Source organism: Wasmannia auropunctata, unplaced genomic scaffold, assembly GCF_000956235.1.
Source record: "Wasmannia auropunctata unplaced genomic scaffold, wasmannia.A_1.0 LD336116.1, whole genome shotgun sequence".
Taxonomy (NCBI): domain Eukaryota; kingdom Metazoa; phylum Arthropoda; class Insecta; order Hymenoptera; family Formicidae; genus Wasmannia; species Wasmannia auropunctata.
In genome coordinates, this window is record NW_012026774.1 from 2,876,685 (window position 1) to 2,897,587 (window position 20,903).

Here is a 20,903-nt window from a genome sequence, read left to right on the forward strand (position 1 = left end):
AATTGTCGCGGCAAATTGTCGCGACCAACAAAACAATTCCTAATTGGAACAGGATAATTCGATTCGAAACCGGTGGCGAGGAAAGAAGCGCCGACGACGACGACGACGACGACGAAGGGTAACCCATTCGCACGGTAGTCGCCTCTGGTATACGCATAAACGTGCAAAGTGTGCTGGAAACGAGCGTAGATTATCGCGGGTAACGTGTTCACGATCCGAGCGAGATGTCGTGCGCATGTAGGCCTAATATATTCAGATTTTTATGGCTGGTGGCGTATCGGTGATACGGCAGCGGTCGGTCGGTCGGTCGGTTCCACCCTCTCCCCCGCGGTTCCCCCGTTCGCGTTCTCCCCGACGTCGCTGCTGCGGCGGAGGCCTTCCTTCACGTACCACTTAAAGCGCGGGGTAGCCTAATGAATAAACAAAAACTAGATTTCGCTTAGGGCTTACACGTAAAAGCGTGACCTTACCGGCGATTTACCGCGACTCTGCCGCGGTTCTCAAATCGACTCGTGCTGCTCGCTCCGTTGCCGGAAATCTCATATCTGCGAATCGATCGGGAATGACCGATGGATTGAGATTTTATGTTTTTCATATAAGTGGCGTGCTTTTATTTTCTTTCTTAACGCTAAAAAATATAATTTTTATATATTTTTTAGTTATAAGAGAAAGAGATTATTAAAAAGAGGTTGTTCTATTAATGATGATTATATCAAAAATAGAAAAAAATAGAAAAACATATTTAATACAACATATTTTAAGTAAGAATATATAATATATTTAAAGAATATATATAATAATAACGTATTTTAAATAAGAATAGAAAAGGTTTCTTAATCATTCACGAATAATGACGGTCTAATAAGAATTCGAGTTGAATCTAAGAATTGGCTATAGTAGTGATCTACAATCTACATCATTTTTATAAATCTTCATTCTTATCTTTCTTTTTTCCATGGTTAATACGAGAATAAAAATTGCGCGCGTCGCGCGAGAATGCAACGCTCATTCGCAACGTTTGCATGCGTTTACGGTAGCGAGAAGAGCAAACGGTGAAAGAACGGGGAAAAAGGCAAGGGGGCGGAACACGTGTTCGCGAGAGTAACATCGGCAAAACACGTGGCACGCGAGAAACGCGACGCTCCGGCTCACCGCGGGCCCCCGGTTCGTTTGATTTATAATAATCGCTCAATCCTCATTACGGGAGGCTACCTTCATCCCCGCGGGACGCGGACCAACGAGATTGCCCGGCGAGCGTCGACGTCGGGCCGAAAGTAATCCCGCCTCGTGACAAAAAGCTCATACATTCTTCGCCGTTCGTCGTCGTCGTCGTCGAGAATCGAGCCGACAACGCGCGCGATCGTAGACCGTATATATACCTTTAACGAGTAAAACTTGACACCTTGAAATCGCAGCGCGGAGTGGAATTTAGTAGTCTTTCGAGCTGCGACGACACACGTGCAATCCGCTTTTTTCGCGAGAGGCCGAAGGCTTCGTCGCTTCGCGTGGCCGCGGATTTGCCGGATCTTTACGGATTCGTTTTACGTTTACGGGGAAAAATGTATACGTACGGAGGGAATTAATGAGAGAGACGGGGAGGACGGTGGTTAGAAATTATTTTGCCGGGGCACGTCTTTCGGGGCATGAAGAAAGAACGTACGTTCCCTCGATCGAGGATATAAATTAGCGGTTGGCTGGAAAGTGGAGTACATCGCCACGAGGACGCGGCGCGGATGATGGTTGGGCAGAAATGAGTTTTCATCAAGACTCCGCGCGGCGCACAGCCATTTCGTCTATATGGATACCCCCGCGTAACGTATGTAATAGTTACATCAGATTAGAAGCTGGGGAAGAGGAAAGGGGTCGAGCGTGTAACCAGGCCTAATGCCGGGGTAAGCATCGAGTCACGGGGGGTGGAGGCGGATCGTACTTATTACACGTATATACCTCGAAACACGTCCCCGCTGTGCCACACATACACCTGCGCGAAGGTAGGCAAGGGTAACTATACGAGGGTAAGGAGTCGCCGGTGGCCGCCGTAAGGGCGGGGGCGAGGGGTGTTTCGGTAATCGTGCATTAATTTGCATCACAAAGTACACGCCACCCGCCACGCTACGCACGCATTCCACGTAGTTTTCCGCTCGCTCCTTCTTCTGTCCGGCGCGAGTTCTCAAATCGCGATTTCTTTCTCTAGACGCCCGCGACAATCATTAGACGTCGAATCTAAACGCCTACGTTAGACGTGGGAAATGTCAGAGGGACATCGGCTGACGAGTGACTGTATATAGGAAGAGATTGCGAATCCCCGTCCACCTGGGCGCGACACGATCCAGAATTTCGTGTCGCGACGCGGTGTAATTTATGCAATTAACGTAAAAAAAAAAAAAACTGAAATATGAAAATGAAGTTGTCGGCGCGGCTCGCGAGAGCGGAGAGACCGCGCCGCGATCTCGCCGCGATCTGTTTCGGGAATGAGAGTCACGGTTTGCGGCTACCGGCGGCAATATTTTGCCGCGCTTTCCCTTATCGGTACGGTTGCATATTTAAGGGTTGCCATGTCAAGCGTCAAGCGCGCCCTTTGAATACATTTAAATTCATTAACGGCGAAGGCTATACTCCCGCCTATATACTCTATAATACGTCGCGCGGTAAGAAAACACGCACACACGGAGCGCGCACGGAGTGTGCTCGCGATACGCCACTCCGAAGGATCTAATACGGCGATGCGCATTACGTTTCACGTTGTGCATACCGTGTACCGACTTGCAGTTTGCCGTTAAAAGTCTTAAAGACCGCGTACTTGCTCTGTTTCAGATACGGCAGCACGTGATCGCTCGTCGCCATGCCGCACACTGGTGAGTAGACAACACTTGCTTTTCTCAGATTCCTTCGGATTGAAGGTATCATTCTTTCTCCGACTGAAACACACACCGTTCACAGAATGTCCCACAGGTCGCGATTTTAATTTTTACAATCACCTTCCCGACCAATTTGGAGTCGATCTTTTTTCTTGGCGAAAATGTCAGGGAGATCGTGATTTATTGCAACTTTCCAATTTTCTACGTCGTATAATCTTATAATTAAACTTCAAACCGAGATTCTGTTAAAGTGAAAAATTGACGTCTCTTAACTTAAAGAATATAATATAATTCGCTATCTGTTTATTCCCTTAAAATTTAATTTGCGAAAAAATCTTTTTCTTGAATCGCTCATTATTCAAAGATTATTGAAGTCGCGTGATTTTCACTGAGAGAAAATCGCGCGAAGCCATACAAACTAAAAAATCTATCATTAAAATCGCGAATTGTGGGATACATCTATCTGGAATTGAAAATCCTATAATATCAAGCAAAGTTTTCAATAAATTTAGTTATATAGCTTCTCGTTAATCTATGACAGCACTATTTCTAGTGCATTTCCATTTTGTCGAGAATTTTGAGAAAGTAGCGGCTAAAGGATAATCATTAAATCGCCTCAGCAGCGTACGCATAGCTGAATGCTAATTATTAATGCCGAAGAAGAGACGTCGGCACGTCGCAAACAGCAGTTAGTTTGCTAAACAGCCAATCTCACCGCGCAATTCGGTCGTCTTCGCTTCCTGATTTATGTGAGAAGGAATGTAACACATCGTTATGATTTCTCCGGGACGGGGTCAGCTACCGTCGCGTCGGCGAGATCACAGGTCGAAATCGGTGATGAAAATAAAAATTTCTGCCCTCCCCCCTCCTCCTCTTCCACGACCGAAGAGAGTCCTCCTTCTCAAGCCCGGCCGGCTCAAGGCTAAATTACGCTTTGAAAGGCAGTTTGACAGTAATTAACGAAGAATTTTATACCGCGGATCGAACGCCGACATCTATAGGCCTATTATTAAACGAGTATAATTATAATCCACCGCCTCTCCTCTCTGTTTCCCTCCTCGCTACGCTGCTCTGCCCGTGTAAAGAATCCTGCCCGGATGCCCGATCGAGCGATCAATCTTTCGCTCTTCCGGCGAGGCACACCGGCGAAGAGAAGTCGTCGAAATTAGAGAAAGTATTCCCCGTTCCGGTTTTTCGTGCGGCCTTTCGGGAATTATTAATATTGATTAACTTCGCTAATGCATAATCTTTGTTGATCATATAATTTGCGTAATGTTTTGCTGACAGTCATTAGCAGCTTTCCTAAATCACGTCGCCGCGAAGCAAAACATTACGCAAATTACACGGTCAACGTATCGAAATGATTTAGCGAAATCGTAGAAAATTTTCGATGTGGAAATGTGAAACTAACTATAACGTGGATAATTTTCAAGTTCGTTATTGCATCGAATAAAAATTATTTACAAGATTATGCTGGCTATATTTGGTCGGGCGATAACTATCGTGGTTCGTAATGCGCGCTTCGCAGATTCAATGTTACCTTTTAATTATCAGCGAGCTCATGTTACATATGTTACCTCTTAATTATCTGCAACATCCAAGTCGCGGATAATCATTGGAGCGATAAACGCTTAATAACAGCCGCCGTGGTTAACCATCTTGATATACTTCCATTTAAGGCTATCTCCCGCATGTGTTCCTTTTAAGACAGATGATGACGGGGCCGATAGCGCGCGAGCGAGCTAAACCGGTGACCGATCCGCGCCGATTCGGCATCGATTTCGAATCGGCGCATTGCGATTCCCCGGTACGACGTGTTGCTCTCGCTCTCGCTCAGAGAGAAAAAAATCTGTTAGCATGGGCGCGGATCGTGATTACAGGTAGGCAGGTGTAGAGTTTGGTTAGGGCCTAAATGGCCGGTGCGATAGCGATCGTTGTTGGCGATTGCATTAGCCGGCTAATTCTAAGCTGAGCCAGTATTATATATCTTGAGAGATATCCCTTTATGCACTCGCGAAAGGACCTTGCGCTCGTAATTTGACAATTTGCACTCTGTTGAGAAAATATAAGCGGAAACATAAGAGGAGATTAAAAATATTGATATCCTAAATAAAATTGTAATCTCTAGTATATGTAATTACTTTGAAAATTGGTCAATCAATCGTTATAAATATTCTATAAATTTTTTTTAATATAACAAAAACAGAAAAGAGAAAGAAAAAGATAGAAGAGAATCATCATATAAAGTAGATTCATACGATTCTTAAATATTTTATATTTCTTTTGGAAGAATATTAGTATTTATATTTCAAAAATAACTTTTAAATAATTTTTAAATATTTTTGAAGCATAACATAAATATATTCTTAATTTTTAATTACTTTATCAAACAATAATAATGTAATACTAAAATTAATTCTTTTAATCGTAATGAAATTTATGGCGTGCACGATTAGATAACAAGAAATTCCATACTTTTATTTCGTCGTAATTAATGTAGCTTAACAAGCTGCCTATATCTTCAGTCGACAATGGGTCAAAAGTCAAGGTTAAAACGTATTAATACGGCGAAAAAAAATTTAATTCTTTTGCTACAACAAATTTATGGAAACACATATATATATATATATATATATATATATATATATATATATATTAGTTTCAGTTTTATTTAATAAAATCTTTTTAATCTAAATTGACAGGATTTTTGCAGTATTGATTAAAGATTTAATCAAGATCTAGTAAATTAATTGATATTTTAGAAAACATGACTATTAAATATTTTGCAGTGGCAATATTTAAAAAAAATCTAAAATAAAAAAATCCAAATTTCAAATTCCAAATATAAAATCATAAAATTTGAAACTAAAATTTATAAACATTTGCTGACGTAAATAAATTGCAACTTTCCTGGCAATAATTAAGAAGAAAACAAGATAATTTGAAAAAAAATCTAATGGTTGTTCCGCGAACGGAAAGTGCACTTAAAGTACTCATCACGGTGGAAAAACTGCGCATTTAATGTAGCGTATAGCATCTATTTAATAAACTAGATCGTCCGCACATCCGACCCGCGTTTATACGAGAGAAGCGTGCGGTTTATCGCGCCTTTAATTATTGCAAACGCGTCTTTATTAACATCCGATGCCGTTATCAGAGATAACAGTAATTTCGACCGCGACTACGTTCGTACGTATAGCAGCCTATAACGTATTTCCGAGAGCGACTTTTTTTTTAACCAATTTCCATCCTGGTTCGCCGCTCTTCGCTTTGGCCCCTTTGCAGCAGATCGCGCGTTTCCGGTATTCCGATTTCCGTGCGTGCGCTTTTTGTCTCAGGTAAACGAGTGGTCCCGCGTGCTATTTATGATGCGCGCGCGGCGCGGCGCGGCCGTTACCGCGCGGTTCCATTATTTCGCGGATCCACCGGCAGATTTGCAGTTAGATAAAGACGCCATTTCGGCCGGTTTTTGCCGTAATAATAATTTGGCCCGCTGTGTGTCCGTCCGCTTGCGCGTCGCCGTCCGTCTCCCGTTGCCCGAAATGCCGTAGCGTGTATAATTTTCGTGGTGCATGCAATCGCGTCACAGAGATTGGTGTGCCCCCCGGCAGAACGAATGAAGGGCACATTAAGGGATAAATAATTAATCAATTATATGAAAATGGTTTGAGAACGAACATTAATTTAGCGGTATATGCGTAAAGCTCAAAGTCGAAGGGTTCACGTTCATTGTCAATTCGCGTTTAAACAAAGAGATCCGATCTTTATTTATTTAATTATTCTTTTTATGAGAAAAATTCTATCTCGCTCGCGGCGATGAATCGAGAGTACATGTGCGAGTATACTCGGTATAGCCGCTAATGAATAAGACACATGCGAACACGCGAGACGCGCATTCCCCGGAAGTAATTTCTCCGAAAAGTAATTTCTCCGAAAATGAGTCTTACCCGGCTGTGTGTCCCTGTCACCAATCGAAAGACCCTTAAATTATCCAATAAGGACAATCCGTCACGCCTTCGACCGGTGGTCATTATCAGCAATTCCCACTTCGTGCTATACGCCGCCGCCGCCGCTGCGAGCGTCACGTCCGTCCGTTCCTCTCCGCTCTCGCGGAGGACGTCGTCGTGAAATTGTAGGAGCGTTTCGTAATTTTCGGCCGCGGGACATGTAATGGCTCTTTCGCAGATTGCGCTTACACGAATAAACGGCTAATGGGCGCATTAATTGGAAGACGATTTTTATCTCCCAATTTAAAACTCGTATATGTACATGTATACTGCATGCATGTAATCTATTAGGAAGGGAAATTATTAGGAATTATCCCGAGATATAAAATCTCGGTGGCACATTAAAAAAACAACTCGACATCGCGAGTATAATCGCGCTGATCATTTGCTTCCACAGAGCGTGGAAGCTCGTTTCGGGGAAATACGGAGAATCACGGTCAGCGATCTCGCGATCGTCCCGTCAATTAGCCCGTAAAACGCCAAATAAAGCTCGGATTCGTGGAATCCGAGAGTAAATGCCGGTGGAAATGATTGACGAAAACCTTTTCTTTGGCCCGAATACGCGCGCGGCGGCCGCTCGGGGGAGAGATCGTTATTTCTCAAGCTGGTTCGGAGGTCTGTCGGCGTCCAGTGATCGTGGTAATGACATAATTAGTCGGCGCGGATAATAATTAGCGATCGTCCTGGTACTCGCGGCTCGCCCGTGCATCCGGACGCGTCTACGTGAAGGCGCGTGGCTTCGATTTATATAAGTCGCCCATGGCATTTATGCTTTTGGTCTTTTTTGCCCTTCTATACATATTTTCTTTCACGAGGGAGAAGCCGTCGTTAGTAACGCCGCTTCTGTGTAAGAAGCCCCCTCCCCCCCCTCTCTCTCTCTCTCTCTCTTTCTCGGCTCCGGTTACGTCGATAATGATCGCCGGGGAATAAAACCGATTATTCTCATTACGCGGCAAGTTATTATTCGTTAAACTTATATATAGCCGACGATTATCTCCACCGGCGGCGCATCGATGCAGAACCGCAGAACCGGGCCAGATTGCTCACACATCCTTAAGACTCCCCTCCCTCCTTCGCCCTGTATTGCAACAATATCATTACGACCAAAGATTTCTAACTGATATCGCGATGGAGTTACGTTATTAAAATCTAATTGTAATTACGAAAATGTGTCATATATACTTTTCACGTGGTCATTCTTTAGCGTGGCGGCAGATTAATTAAGACACGCGAGAGCGCTTTTTTTTTCTTGGAATCCGAATTTCACGCTGCCGAAAGTTGTTGGACGGTGCGGACTTTTAAGGCTAGAGCTCGACTTAGGAATAGCGAGCTGAATATTAAACGACGAGAGATTCCCATGAAATTCCGAGCCGCGTGTAATAATTATGCCGTTATAACTGATCGTCGTCTCGAAAAACTCACCCAGACGATTCGAAAATTGAGGATTCCTTCGCGCGTCAAACAAGTCGATCGAAGAAATTTACGGCGCGATTTCAATACAATGTTCCACAATCCTTCTAATCGAACGTCTAACGTTTCGTGTAACGAGAAAACACACGGAAAACTATCGCGTATAATTCAGATTTTATTCGACGCGTTAATGCGCACCGTGGATCGTTTGAGCGTTCATTTTCGAACGGCGGAACATAAAATTGGTGATCAATTGGCGTTTTTATTCGCGCGCGACGAGACGGTCATTACTGGTTTTACGACACCACCGCGAGGGGAATAATATCGGTTTTATAAAATTTTCGACAAGTGTGTGCTGCGTTGATTATACGACGTGTCGCGCATTCAATGCGTAAATAACTTGTCCGTAACGCCGTGATTTAAAGTCCGCGGGACACATTGTGCTTTTCGCACTCGCGCGCTGCTAAATATGAAAATTACGCGATTACACGTTTTATGAATGTCATTAAGAAGAGGGGAAAAAAGAACGAAATGGTTTCTAAAACGACCACTTGCGGGGTCTCTCGTCTTAACGTTTCATTCCAATTAACTTTTACGCTTCATCGATGGGCCTGAACTTCATTCCGAATCTTCGAATTATGTTAATTTTTATCAGTCCCCGAAACTACGATTTTAACATACGACATTTTTTAAATCGTCAACTTTTATTGAACAGGAAGTCGTTTCATATAATGAAACATCATCTAATTACATATTTAGAATTTAGAATTCGAAGTTCTGGATGAACTTTAGCGAGAGAAACGAGAAATGACGATATTGCGCATAAACAGGAAGTACTTTACGTTTCTTCACACGAAATGAATTTAATATTTCGTGGAAGATGTCTTCCGCGAGTGTCGAAACAATAGACGGTGGCACACCGTTTTAACGAACACTTAATATCTTTGTTGTATAAAACCGGCGAACTAATTACCTGATTCTACGTTAATTGCAAACGACCTTCGGGAGTAGTAAATACGTCGCGGGATTTCGCTGCAAGCGCTACGCACGATCTTCCTAATATTACTGAAAATAATAACACGTCTATGCCGGACGGAGAGGCAGGCAGGAAAGGAGGGAGGGAGGGAGGGAGAGAAGGTTCTTTCCGTGATATTCGTCGTAACAATGTCATTAGAGGGCCCAGCCAGGACCGCACGTCAGAGAAATGCACCTGCCGACCTTCTCGGACGACCGCGAGAGCATTATTAGCTGCAGATTTCCGACTGTCCTCCTCTCGAATCGATAAACACCTTTTGCCGTTCCATCGACGCGAAATCTTGACTCGCCGCCGCGCCGCCGCCGCCCGGCGACTTCGGACCGGCTTATCGCGCGCCATCGTTATGTCGCCCTATTAACACAATAACGCGACTGACTGACTGACTACTCTTCCTACAGGGCAAGCCGGGGTGAATCAATTAGGCGGCGTCTTTGTGAACGGCAGGCCGCTGCCGGACTGCGTGCGCCAGAGAATCGTGCAACTCGCCATGGTCGGTGTCAGGCCATGCGATATCTCACGACAGCTACTCGTCTCTCATGGCTGCGTCTCCAAGATACTCACGAGATTCTACGAGACGGGAAGCATCCGACCCGGCAGCATCGGCGGAAGCAAGACGAAGGTAAGGCCTGATCTGAGAGTCCGCAATTTTTAGAAGAACATCTATATATGTTACAACCGCATACCTCCTTAAACTGCGATTATGTTATTTTTTTTACATCGCCTATCGATTCGTTTTATTGTCATTATTGCCAATGCGTGTATAAAAATAATTCATATTTTATGTAAAAATATGTTAGAATAAAGTATGAAATATCTCAAAACCTCTCTTAATTGTTTTTTATGGTTTATTATAGTAACTTAAATATTACGTAATAGTGTGGAATAATTAAAATGTATTCAGAAAGTCCAAGATATATTTTAATGAATTCGAGTTTAAAAAACTTGCGAATATTTCCTCGAAGAAAATTTAATCGCTAGCAGAATGAAAGTTGTTTGAGAATAAGAATCACAGAGACATTTGGCATAAAATGCGCGAGTAAGAGTGCGAGTTCAGGAAAAGATTAATGTCCGGTTGCCTTCGCAAAAACACGTGAAAACGAGCGATCGCGCATCAGCGTGCGTTCGCGGGCAGTGGCTCTGATGAGAGTCAGTCCTTCCCCTGCGCGTACGGAGCAAAATCCTGATGTGATTTTAAGTAAGGGCTGCGTTTTTTTGACCGTGTGCGTGCAATTATCCAAACACCTTGCGGTGCGCGTAATCAGCATTTGCATAATTTCATGGCTTTGCACGGTTTTCTTTTGCTGACATCACGCGATGCGCCCCGGCGTCGCTCGATAATAAATTAATCGATCCGTCGGTCGATCGGTGAGATTGAAGTGAAAACCGCCGCCGCCGCCGCCGCCTCCTCTTGTCGCGACGCGTCGCGAATGGAAATTACACCTGCAGGTAATCGAAATCGATCTCGCGAAATCGCAGGACGCACGTCGACGTTTCTATCGTTTTCGATCGTAATCGCGCTCGTCGTGAAGTTTAACGACGAAACGCAGTTTTTTTTACCGCACGGTAATACTCCGCGTCTGGTCGGCTCGGGCCACGCCATTTCGCGCCCCCCGGGCGTGCATCGCGAAGCTGCAGCACATCGACGGTGCGTGCACTCGCGGTATCGCGCACATTGCACACGCCGCTAATGACAATATAATTGCACGGTGCGTATATGCACTGGGAATTTCTTACGATGCGCCGACCGCGGACTGTTATACTCTGCGCTTAATGAATTTATTTTAATAACGCCGCGCGTCGGCGTGCGTCGACCTTCCTCAAGTTGCGAGCCGAAGGTTTGGTACGCCGACGAAAGAGAAGCACACAAGAACGGAACAGACGGAGAGAGAGGGAGAGAGAGAGAGAGAGAAAGAGAGGTGGCCTTTAGAATTCTGAAGAGGACATTTAAATTCCGTCTATAACACGGGGAGGGAGGGGACCGATTACGTGCGCATGTAAACGATAGTCATCATCTGCCATTACCGGCGTTCGTTTTATTTCACGTATGTCAAAATAGTCGTGGCGGAATAATGGTTGCGCGCTTAATACGGCTTGGTCCTAAAGTCTTTTTTAACCGCGATCTAATACGCGATCAGCCGAGACACAGAATTCTCTTTGCTTCTTCTTTTCCTCTTTACGACAAGTAAACGGCAATACCTTTGGGTAATTTGGGTGGGAAATTAGGAAGACATACGAGCCTCCCTTCTTCTCCTCCTCCTTCTCTTCCTCCTCTTCCCTCGAGGGAGATGCGAGCATGCACGAAAAGGATCAAGTCGCTCGCCTTGCACGCGCAACGTATCCTTGCCCGCCCACCGTCGTGCGCACAAAAGATCTCCTCTCTCGGAGGAGATCGTTAGATAACACACCGAGTCGGCGGCTCGTCACTATCCCCTGTCTGTAAGTGGCTTTTACAGCGATTTAAAATTACGCCGATAATTAAATAATGGCTACTAGGTAAACCCTTTGATTGCCTGGCAGTATTAACTCGTCGGGGCTCCCTCGGGAGAACCGGCATTTAACCGCCTCCCCGGTTCCTCCCCCTCTTCCTCACGTCGATTTCCATCATCGATGGAGAACGCTCCGATTTTCCTGCTGAGTAACGAAAGATGAACGACGCTCTCGGTCGAGATAACGTTGCTCTCCATTTTAAGTCTGTTATTACGACTTTCCGCGCCCTCCCATGCGCGCGCGTGTATCCCACGATACATATTGCCCTTCGGACACAGATGATCTTCTCGCGCGCAAATTTGGTGCAAAGTGCGTGCCTCTCAGGTGTTTCATATCAATCGCCCGACCTCGGGCGACTGCGCATATTTGCAGTAAGACCCAATAGCCTGTGTTTAATTAAATTCGCGCTCTCGGGAGTGAAAGATTAATTTCAGCGATGCGCTGCGATCCCAGTCTCTCCCGTCTCTCCCCCTCCCCTCTCCTCTGTCTCTCTCTCTCTCTCTCTCTCTCTATCTCTCTCTCTCTCTCTCTCTCTCGCTGCAAGCATCGTGCGATGCAATTTAGCGTGCGATCTCGCAAAATTAATCGACCAACTATCGGCGAATCTACACGTGTACTCAAATGTGGTACGTAACATTTTCGAGGCATGTCCCACGTACTTTCTCTGCTACCTCTCTCTCTCTCTCTCTCTCTCTCTCTCTCTCTCTCTCTCTCTCTTCCTCTTTCTGTCTGTCATACGCACGCGTGCGCGCGTCAATGTGATACGCGTCGGATAATAGGCCCGGCGGCGGCACGACAGAGAAAATTGTCTCATGAAAAATGCACAGGCCGCGTCGAAGCCGCGGATAATAAAGTGGAACGTCAGGGAAAAAAAAATCCGCCGCGATCCGCCCCGTTCTCCACGTACGTATACGCGCAACGCGCGTCCAAAGTTTCCTTCTCTCTCGCATAACAACTGGGTAACATCACGACAAAGTGCCCCGCGGCGTCGTGACGCTTTAGCCCTCTTTACCCCCGGTAACTCGATAGCGATCTCGCGGCTTTCTCGAAACCGTTGAGCGAATTCCCGCTCCTTCCCCACTCTGGAAATGATTATTGTCACGGCTTCGACCCCGGCGAGACACATTCATTTTCTCCGCGTACGGTTCACGCTCGACGATCGGACGTTTTTCCCCGTTTATCTGGCAATTAAGATCTCGCTCGGCGGAAATACCCGCGTATCTGACCGTCCCCTTGGCGCATGGACATGTATTTATTTTCCCGATGCATGATTTAACAGCGCTTGAAACACCGCGACAAATGGGAACGAATCGCGCGTCGTTCCCCATACGACGCGCACACGAGGTCGCGCTTCAAACGAGAGAGTTCTCAATCGACAGCGTATGGAAGATTTATTTTGTCTAGAAACTGCGGATAAGAAAAATATAAACAGGCAGAAGGTTTATCAGTCTGTCAAATAAAGTAGAAGATAAATTTCAGAAGGACAATTTCATTTCTTGTATGCTTTTTTTTTTCATTCATGCAAGGAGCAATTTTTTAATTTTTTTTTTCTGTTTCGGTTTTCTAACTTTACTGCATCTAAAACTTAACCCTTTTGTATAAACTTAATACTTTCTAAAAGTGAATCAGGGAAATTACTCATTTGCGGTATATTTTCCAATGGCATACTAATACAAGTAAACCTCGGGGAACGTCAGACACCGATTTTTCTCAAATTTTTTACAAATGTTTCTTATGTCAAAATATGAAAGAATCTGTCATTGGTTTTAGCTCAAATTTATTTTTTCAATTAAAAATAAATTTTTTTTAGTTTACGTAAATACACAACTTTACACATACCTATTTAAAGCTGTATTTCTTACAAAAATAAATCTAAGAAACATCTGTAAAAAATTTGAGAAAAATCGGCGTCTGACGTTTCCCGAGGTTTACTTGTTAGAACTATGATAATCAGTGAGTATTTTAATGTCCTTCCAGTGATAATCTACTGATTCAAACAGTGAATATCAGGGAAAGACAGCGAATTTCAGTTCTCACATCTGTTTGACAGTGAAACTCGCTGTCCTTTAGTGATATTCACTGTTTGAATCAGTATTCATATATTCATATTTTTACTAAAAGAACATTAAAGTACTCACAGTTCTAAGTTATATGCCACCGGAAAATGATATACACTGAAAATCAGTGATAATTTTACTGATTCACTTTTAGAGAGTATACGCGTACTACGATTAATCGATCATCTTAAATAACCGCTTTATTTTCACCTTTCATTTTCGCCATTTCGCCTTTTATTTCACTTTTCTGAGGACAAATCAATCGTCTCTCATTTCCGACGACACTAGCGCGTCCGTAGGTGGCATGGGAAAAAAAATGGGGCGGAAGGTGTCGACGCTCGGCGTCGGCCTTATCATTCACGAGCACTCGGGGCATTCGGGGCGCGCATGTAGCGGGGCGCGCAACTTACGCGCGATAATTACCGAGTTGGTGAACCTGTTCGTATATACACGGCCCGGGTTATCTAACGTTTAGTGCCAGATGTCCATTCTGTCCAGCCAATTTCCTCCGACGGTAGCACACATACATACACACATACACGTACGTGCACACGTGCAACGCATGCTCACGTGCGTGTCCGCGCTTCGATGTGCCCGGACGGCGACGCGAGGGTCCGCATTAGGACGCACCGTATATATTGTCGGAGCAGCAGGGGTAATTGTGGCAACGACGACGACGGAAGTGTCAGATTAGAATCTGAGATGCTCCCGGGAGCACGCGATGCTTGTCCTAACCCCCTCAAACTATTAGGCAGGCCCTCTCCCAACTCTTCGCTACCCCCGGAGGCACTAGCCCCTAAACGTTCCCGCCAGTGGTGCTTTCACCTGCATTCCGAGTAATGACATCTTGTATACTTTCGTATTATTATAACTCCGTATCTTAACGTAATTTTAAACTCACTGCCTGTTATACTATCCAAACTCGAAATAAGAGGATACTTTCTGCCATTGATTGGTCTTTGACTTGTGCTCACGACGGAAACTTATTATTATATCAATGGCTCGCGAATGACATTTTTCTTGAAAAGAAATTAATTAGGACAAGCAATCACGCGAACATTTACGGCGACCCTGTAATTTCTTTTGGCTCTACCGAGCACATCAGTCCGTGACGACCGTTTGCTTGTATGCCGATCGTATCGATTGTTGTCGGTATTTATTCTGCTCCTCTTCGAAACAATTTGTCGAAAGAGAAAAAGGGAGAAAGAGAGATAGAGAGAAAAAGATCGTATCAGGTCCACGCAACCGAGCACAGATTACCCCGGCGCACGGAGGCATCGATCTTCTCGCGCGAAATGAGATCGGTGCCGGTAATCGACAGGTTCGGTGATACCGTTCCGCTCGGTGATACGTGTATACACGGCACATATGTGTACGAACCCCCGCACGGGCTCGGGCATGGACCCGTGAAGACGATCATCTCTCACCCGTGCGAGACCTCTCGGTGCGTCTCGCTCGCGCCGCCGCGTCGCGCCTGCCATCGCCCCCAAAGAGATCGGCGATCTCGAAATCTGTACGGCCGGAATAACATTTCCATCGCGTTAGCATAAAATTATCCGCGTGCCATTACCGTTCATTAGCAAGTCAAATTGACCCGCGCGCGGCCAGATTGAGCACCACTGGGACCCCCCCCTCCCCGCCCCCCATTTCGGAGGAGCGAAACCGATGGTGGGCCTCGGTGGCAGGCAACGGCACCGGTCCGGTCCGGTGGACGGTACCAACCGACCGCACAACCCGTTTCTTTGGCGAAACGGGGGTTAAACCGAAATAAAGTGGGTAGGTGCCTTCGCCCACCGCACCGGACGGGCTCCCCGCGCTATCTGATTGACGACCCCGTCGTGCTCTTCACCTGTGAACGACATATGCGTGCACGGCCCGCTACGACGATGGTGTGACCGCGTTCGTGTTAATTTGTCGATGAGATAACGCGCGCGCGGTTTCGGCTTTAACGAAAAAAAAAAAGATAAACTGATTAACAACAACATCCTGCCACCGATAAACATCCTTAGAAGGTGAACGCATCTAAAATTGATAAAAATTTTTACCTGTACGACAACAAATGTCAAGTAACGTATTTGTATCGTAAAATCGTTGATAAAGCTGGAATCACCGGCCGGACGTCTTATAGAATTTCCAGTTTTTTCTTGTACTAATCTATATGCGATGTCTCACTTCTCGCGCATTACTTTTTAGATTCTTTGATCAATTTACAGATAATTTTTTCTTAGTAAAATTCGAGGAATTGATAATTTTCGAGTTATAAACGACAAAAAGAGTTTTCTGCGAATTAAGTTTTATAGAGATAAACAGTTTATAAAACTACACATTTTACAACTAATTTTAAAGTTTTATTTTATTTTAAGGTGAGAAATCATTTAAAAATTTGATGCTTAATTACTAATTAGAAATATGTAATGTCAAAGATTTAGAAGATTTCTGGTATTTTCGTTTAAGAAAAAAATAATTTTAAATTAATTAAAAAGTTTGTCATTAAAAAATAATACACATGTGAGATATGCATTTAACATATGAAATGTATATCTACCTCTGTATATTTCCTTAAAATCTATACATATGTATTTAATTTATATTCTGTATATGTTGCAGCAAGTAGCTACGCCGACGGTGGTGAAAAAGATTTTACGGATGAAGCAGGAGCAGCCGACAATGTTCGCCTGGGAGATCCGCGAACAGCTCGCACGACAGGGAGCTTGCGATCCCCAGAGCTTACCCTCCGTATCGTCGGTCAATCGTATTCTCCGAGGTGGCGGGCTTCACACCGACATCCCTGCCATCGAGAGCGGCGCATCCGGCGGATATACGTCGCAAATCCCGTCGAACGCTGGAGCCAGAGGTAAAGAAGCAGCAATTGATATACCAAAGATAACTCTTCATTAGCGTTACCGGACACCGATGCTCATTCATAGACTTTCGGCTACTGAACTAAATAGTAAATGACAATAAGCTCGAGCGCGCTGATCAAGGAACACGCGGACGCGTATATTTTCGTTGCGAAGCTTCGTGAATCATTACACGTTACCGCGTTGCTGCGAATGCACCATTACAGACTAATAACGCCTTAAACACCTGTCCCTAGCGTGGAATCGCCGCTTCGCTGCGACGGATTTCTTCTTCTTTTTTTTTCCTCTTGCGGTTATTTCCAGAAGAAAGACGATAAATGTCCGAAAAACGGCGACGGCGAGCGCGCCGAAGGAGAAGAATAGCGAGAATGATCGTGACAAGCGGGAGGGAGGGTGGGAAGGGGGGGAGACAGATCTCTCGAGATACCCCGTTGCCGTGATTGACTCGTCAGCAAAAGCCACGCAGACCAGGCAGGGCAACAGACACGCAACCCCCCGTTGCAGTCGAAACGGAAAATTTGCCTCGCAATTTGTGCCGCTGGATGCTGGAAGCGGTGTTCAATTTACCGGCTTTGAGCAGCTAATTACGAAACGAGCGTCCGGGCTCTCTTTCGTCTTCATCTTTCTCTCAAATCATTTCGCTTACGAGTGACAGTTCTCTTTCTAATATCTCGAAAGAAGTTAATTTTTGTGTGCTCATTAAAATATTTGAAGCTACACGAACATCGTAATAAATAGGAGCAATCAGTATCTGCTAATAAAAATAACTTTTTAATAACTATTAAAAAATATAGGTAAGAACTAGCGGTACTTAAAACGGATAAAAATTAAAGTAAAAATATATCTGATAATCTCGACGATCAAGAAAGATTATGACAGTTCTATATGAGATGGCTTATTTTTCAACAAATAAAAAATAATGGCCAATACGCAACATGTATGCAGTATAAGAATTCGTGTCCGCGTAGTTTTTGACACCTCAATGTTTCTATAATACCCGCATTTTTTTAAGAAGAGATATTTTTTTTTAAGCAACTGCAAAACAACGTGAAAACTGTAGCAATAACAGTTGCAATTGTTCTCCCGCAGATGCACTCATGAGAACGGATTATCAGCTATTCTATCCGGGTGCTCTAGGGCCGTTGCATATTTCCACGAACACTAACAACACCGGCACACCGTCGTGGAATCAAAGCTTCTACTCGTCCCTCTATCAAGCGACTACCTTGCACTTGCAGCATGGAATGCAGTCCTTCGCGTAAGTCCAACAAGAATTGATTTAACGATACAAAATAACTTATTCCATACGGACGCACTTCTATAATTAGTTTGCAATTTTTTATTTTTTCCAGACCTTTAGATGCCGAACGTTTGTCGGAGCAAAACGGCGCGCAGAGTCAGCTGGAGCTGAAGTCGAGTTCGAGCTCGACGGCCGGCAGCGACGATTCGCTGGACAAGAGCGACCTGGACGAGAATCTGGTGGAGTCGCAGGACCACTACAAGTCCTTTCGGAGCACGCCGATCATCCTGGAGCTCAGCCAGAAAATCGGCAGCGATCGGAGCGCGTTCGTCAGGCACGGCACGCCCAATTCGCACGCCGCGAACACGGACAATCCGCGGGAGAGCCCGATGTCGATCGTCGAGACGTCGAAGCGGGACCCGCCGGCGTCGCACAGGATCCACGAGGCGAAGAACACGAATCCGAGCACGACGATGACGACGAACGAGGGAGCGGCGGTGGAGAATCAGCCGCCGCAGCCGCAAAAGAAGAAGAATCCCTACTCGATAGAGGAGCTGCTCAAGAAGGACGAGGGCAAGTCCGCGTCCAGAAGGCCGAGATTACCCAACATCGGCGTGGTCCAACCGTGCGGCATCATCGTGAACAAGGAAATCTAAGGATGTCGATCTCAACTCAAAGAGCGGAACGTCTGGAGGAAATCTACGTTTGCTTTGGCGTATTTACACGAAGTACGAACTATATCGGGATTCACCAGCTGTGGACGTTATACAGTGTGAACGTATGTACACCGTCGGCCATAGGTATGTGTGTAGTATTAATTGGTGCAAAGAACAGCCGTACGATGAAAATTGAATAGCGGGATGGAAGTAGAAGAAGGTTGAGTATCACTATCGTGACACGCGTACTTGAAAGTAAATTTCTTTGCACCTGAGTAGCTCTTGCGGTGAGAGTAGCGAATGTCTTAGATATGTCTAACTTAGACTACCGAATTGAGGAGTTTGATAGAAGAGATTAGAATCAGACGGTTTTTGAAACTTCTTATTTCTCATGCAAGAGAGAGAAAGAGAGAGCAAGAGACAGAGAGAACGTGGCTGTTTTGTGAAGTAAAACTAAAAAGATAGCGCCATATGTAATATTAGGATCGGAAAAAAAAAACACCGTAGTGTCGACCATAATGTAGTGAGGTATATAATGTAATCCTTGTGTAAGTTAACTTATATATAATTAAATTATTTTCATTCCTCCCGTTTTCCGCGTTGCTACAATCTCGACCGCCGTTTCTCGCTGGCGATCGGTACACGGCTGTTAACCGCTTCGAGAATCTAAGATTTTGCTTGACTCTGTAATTGCGCACGGCTAGTTAAGACCGGCGAAAAAAAAAAAGGAAAAGGAAAAGAAGTGCTTGGAAATCCGGGAGTTTCCAATACTTTCACTGATTTATCTCGAATAGTCGATCGCGAATCGCTGACGGTGAAATATCAATTAGCGTTGCCGGGTCTTTCCGCGCGGAGTAATTACTATGCCGACGTCGACGCAAGCGAAATCCAGCACTTCCAGGCTATCGCGTCACGCAATAAAATTCGACATTTTTGTACGTTCCCACCTTTGAGAATACACTGGACATAAACCTCCGACACCCGTATACGTAATAATCGTCGGCGCGAAGAGAAAAACACTAGATGGAAGAGTCTCGGACGGCGGAAATGCTTTAATCTAGCTTGGCTCGAGAGAGAGAGAAAGATGAATCTCGAAAACGCGTTCTTCGGCAAGTCCGGCGGTATCGCTCGGAAGGGGAACGTCCGGGCAGGCAATTATGCGCGTCCGCATCTCCATTGTAGTTCGCACTTTAGAGCCCAGCGCGAAATAGCCGCGCGATGTGCCGTTACACACACGGCGCGCGGAGATCGGGCAATTAAACGAAAGCCTAATAAACAAACGGCTGTAAACCACGCGGATGGAGATGTACGCGTAAGAAGCCGCGCGGTGGCGGCGCGCAGTAAAGCCATAAACGGTTCGGTTGAGGGTGTCATACGTGGACACGCCGTGTGTATACCTTGTAAAATACGACGATGCGTCGCTCGCGTAAAAAAAAAAGTTGGAATTAAATAGCGGTGTTACCGAGCGGTAGAGCCTCCCCCGACCCTCCACCCCCTCACCCTCCTCGTCCCCCTTCTACCCTATCCCCTTTGCATTTACAACGTTGTAAACCTTTGTATCTCGTTCCTCATCGCGGACTAATTAATGCACTATAAAACTCTAGTGCTTCAAATGCCGAACGATTTGCTCGTTTTGCTCCATCACGCCTGCCGATTGCATGCTCGCGGGCTATTTCGGGGTGACGTCTCGATCTTGCAAGAAGCGCGGAAGGGATCTCGTTTCTCGCGCTTCCTTTTATTTATGGCTCCCTCCGCTGAAGGGAGAAAGATTCCCGCCGCAAATCAGCCCGACGTGAAGGGAAACGCGGGGAACACACCCCCCTGTACTTAACACTGGCTGTCTTACAAAGCGGAAGCTATTACGCTGACGCTCAAACTTCCCTTTTATTTGCCATACACGGAGATTATTAGATCTTAAGATGAGTGTGGAGCACACGTCCTGAGAGGAAAAGGCCCGTTACTCGTGTAGGCATTCGCCTGAAATATTTATTTTAGATTTAGACGACGTGAAGTTGTGAGCATTCCGTGCATTCAAATTATTTCTGTAATAATAATTAAAAAAACGACACGGTGAAATTTAAATTTATAAAATGCATCATTTGTCGTTGACTTGTCAAAGGTGAATTTGGATATTCCCCGCGAGATTTCGACTTCATTGCACAGAATGCTCATACGGAGATCTGATAATTAGAACAATAGTTCTGTACAACAATAATTGCGCCCGAACAGTCTCGTTGGTCCGCAAGCTTCGGAAAATGATCTCTCTAGAGTTAGGAATCGGGAAGGTAAAA

The 20,903-nt window shown here is 45.1% G+C and overlaps 1 protein-coding gene across 1 annotated transcript; it reads left to right on the plus strand.

Moving 5' to 3' along the window:
• The first annotated feature begins 4,572 nt into the window (after positions 1 to 4,572).
• On the plus strand, positions 4,573 to 19,169 carry LOC105448403. The gene is made up of 5 exons (XM_011686930.1): positions 4,573 to 4,738; positions 9,710 to 9,930; positions 16,463 to 16,709; positions 17,806 to 17,974; positions 18,069 to 19,169. Exons 1-5 carry the CDS (start codon positions 4,573 to 4,575, stop codon positions 18,610 to 18,612), a joined length of 1,347 nt encoding a protein of 448 aa, XP_011685232.1. The 3' UTR covers positions 18,613 to 19,169.
• Positions 19,170 to 20,903: the final 1,734 nt, after the last annotated feature.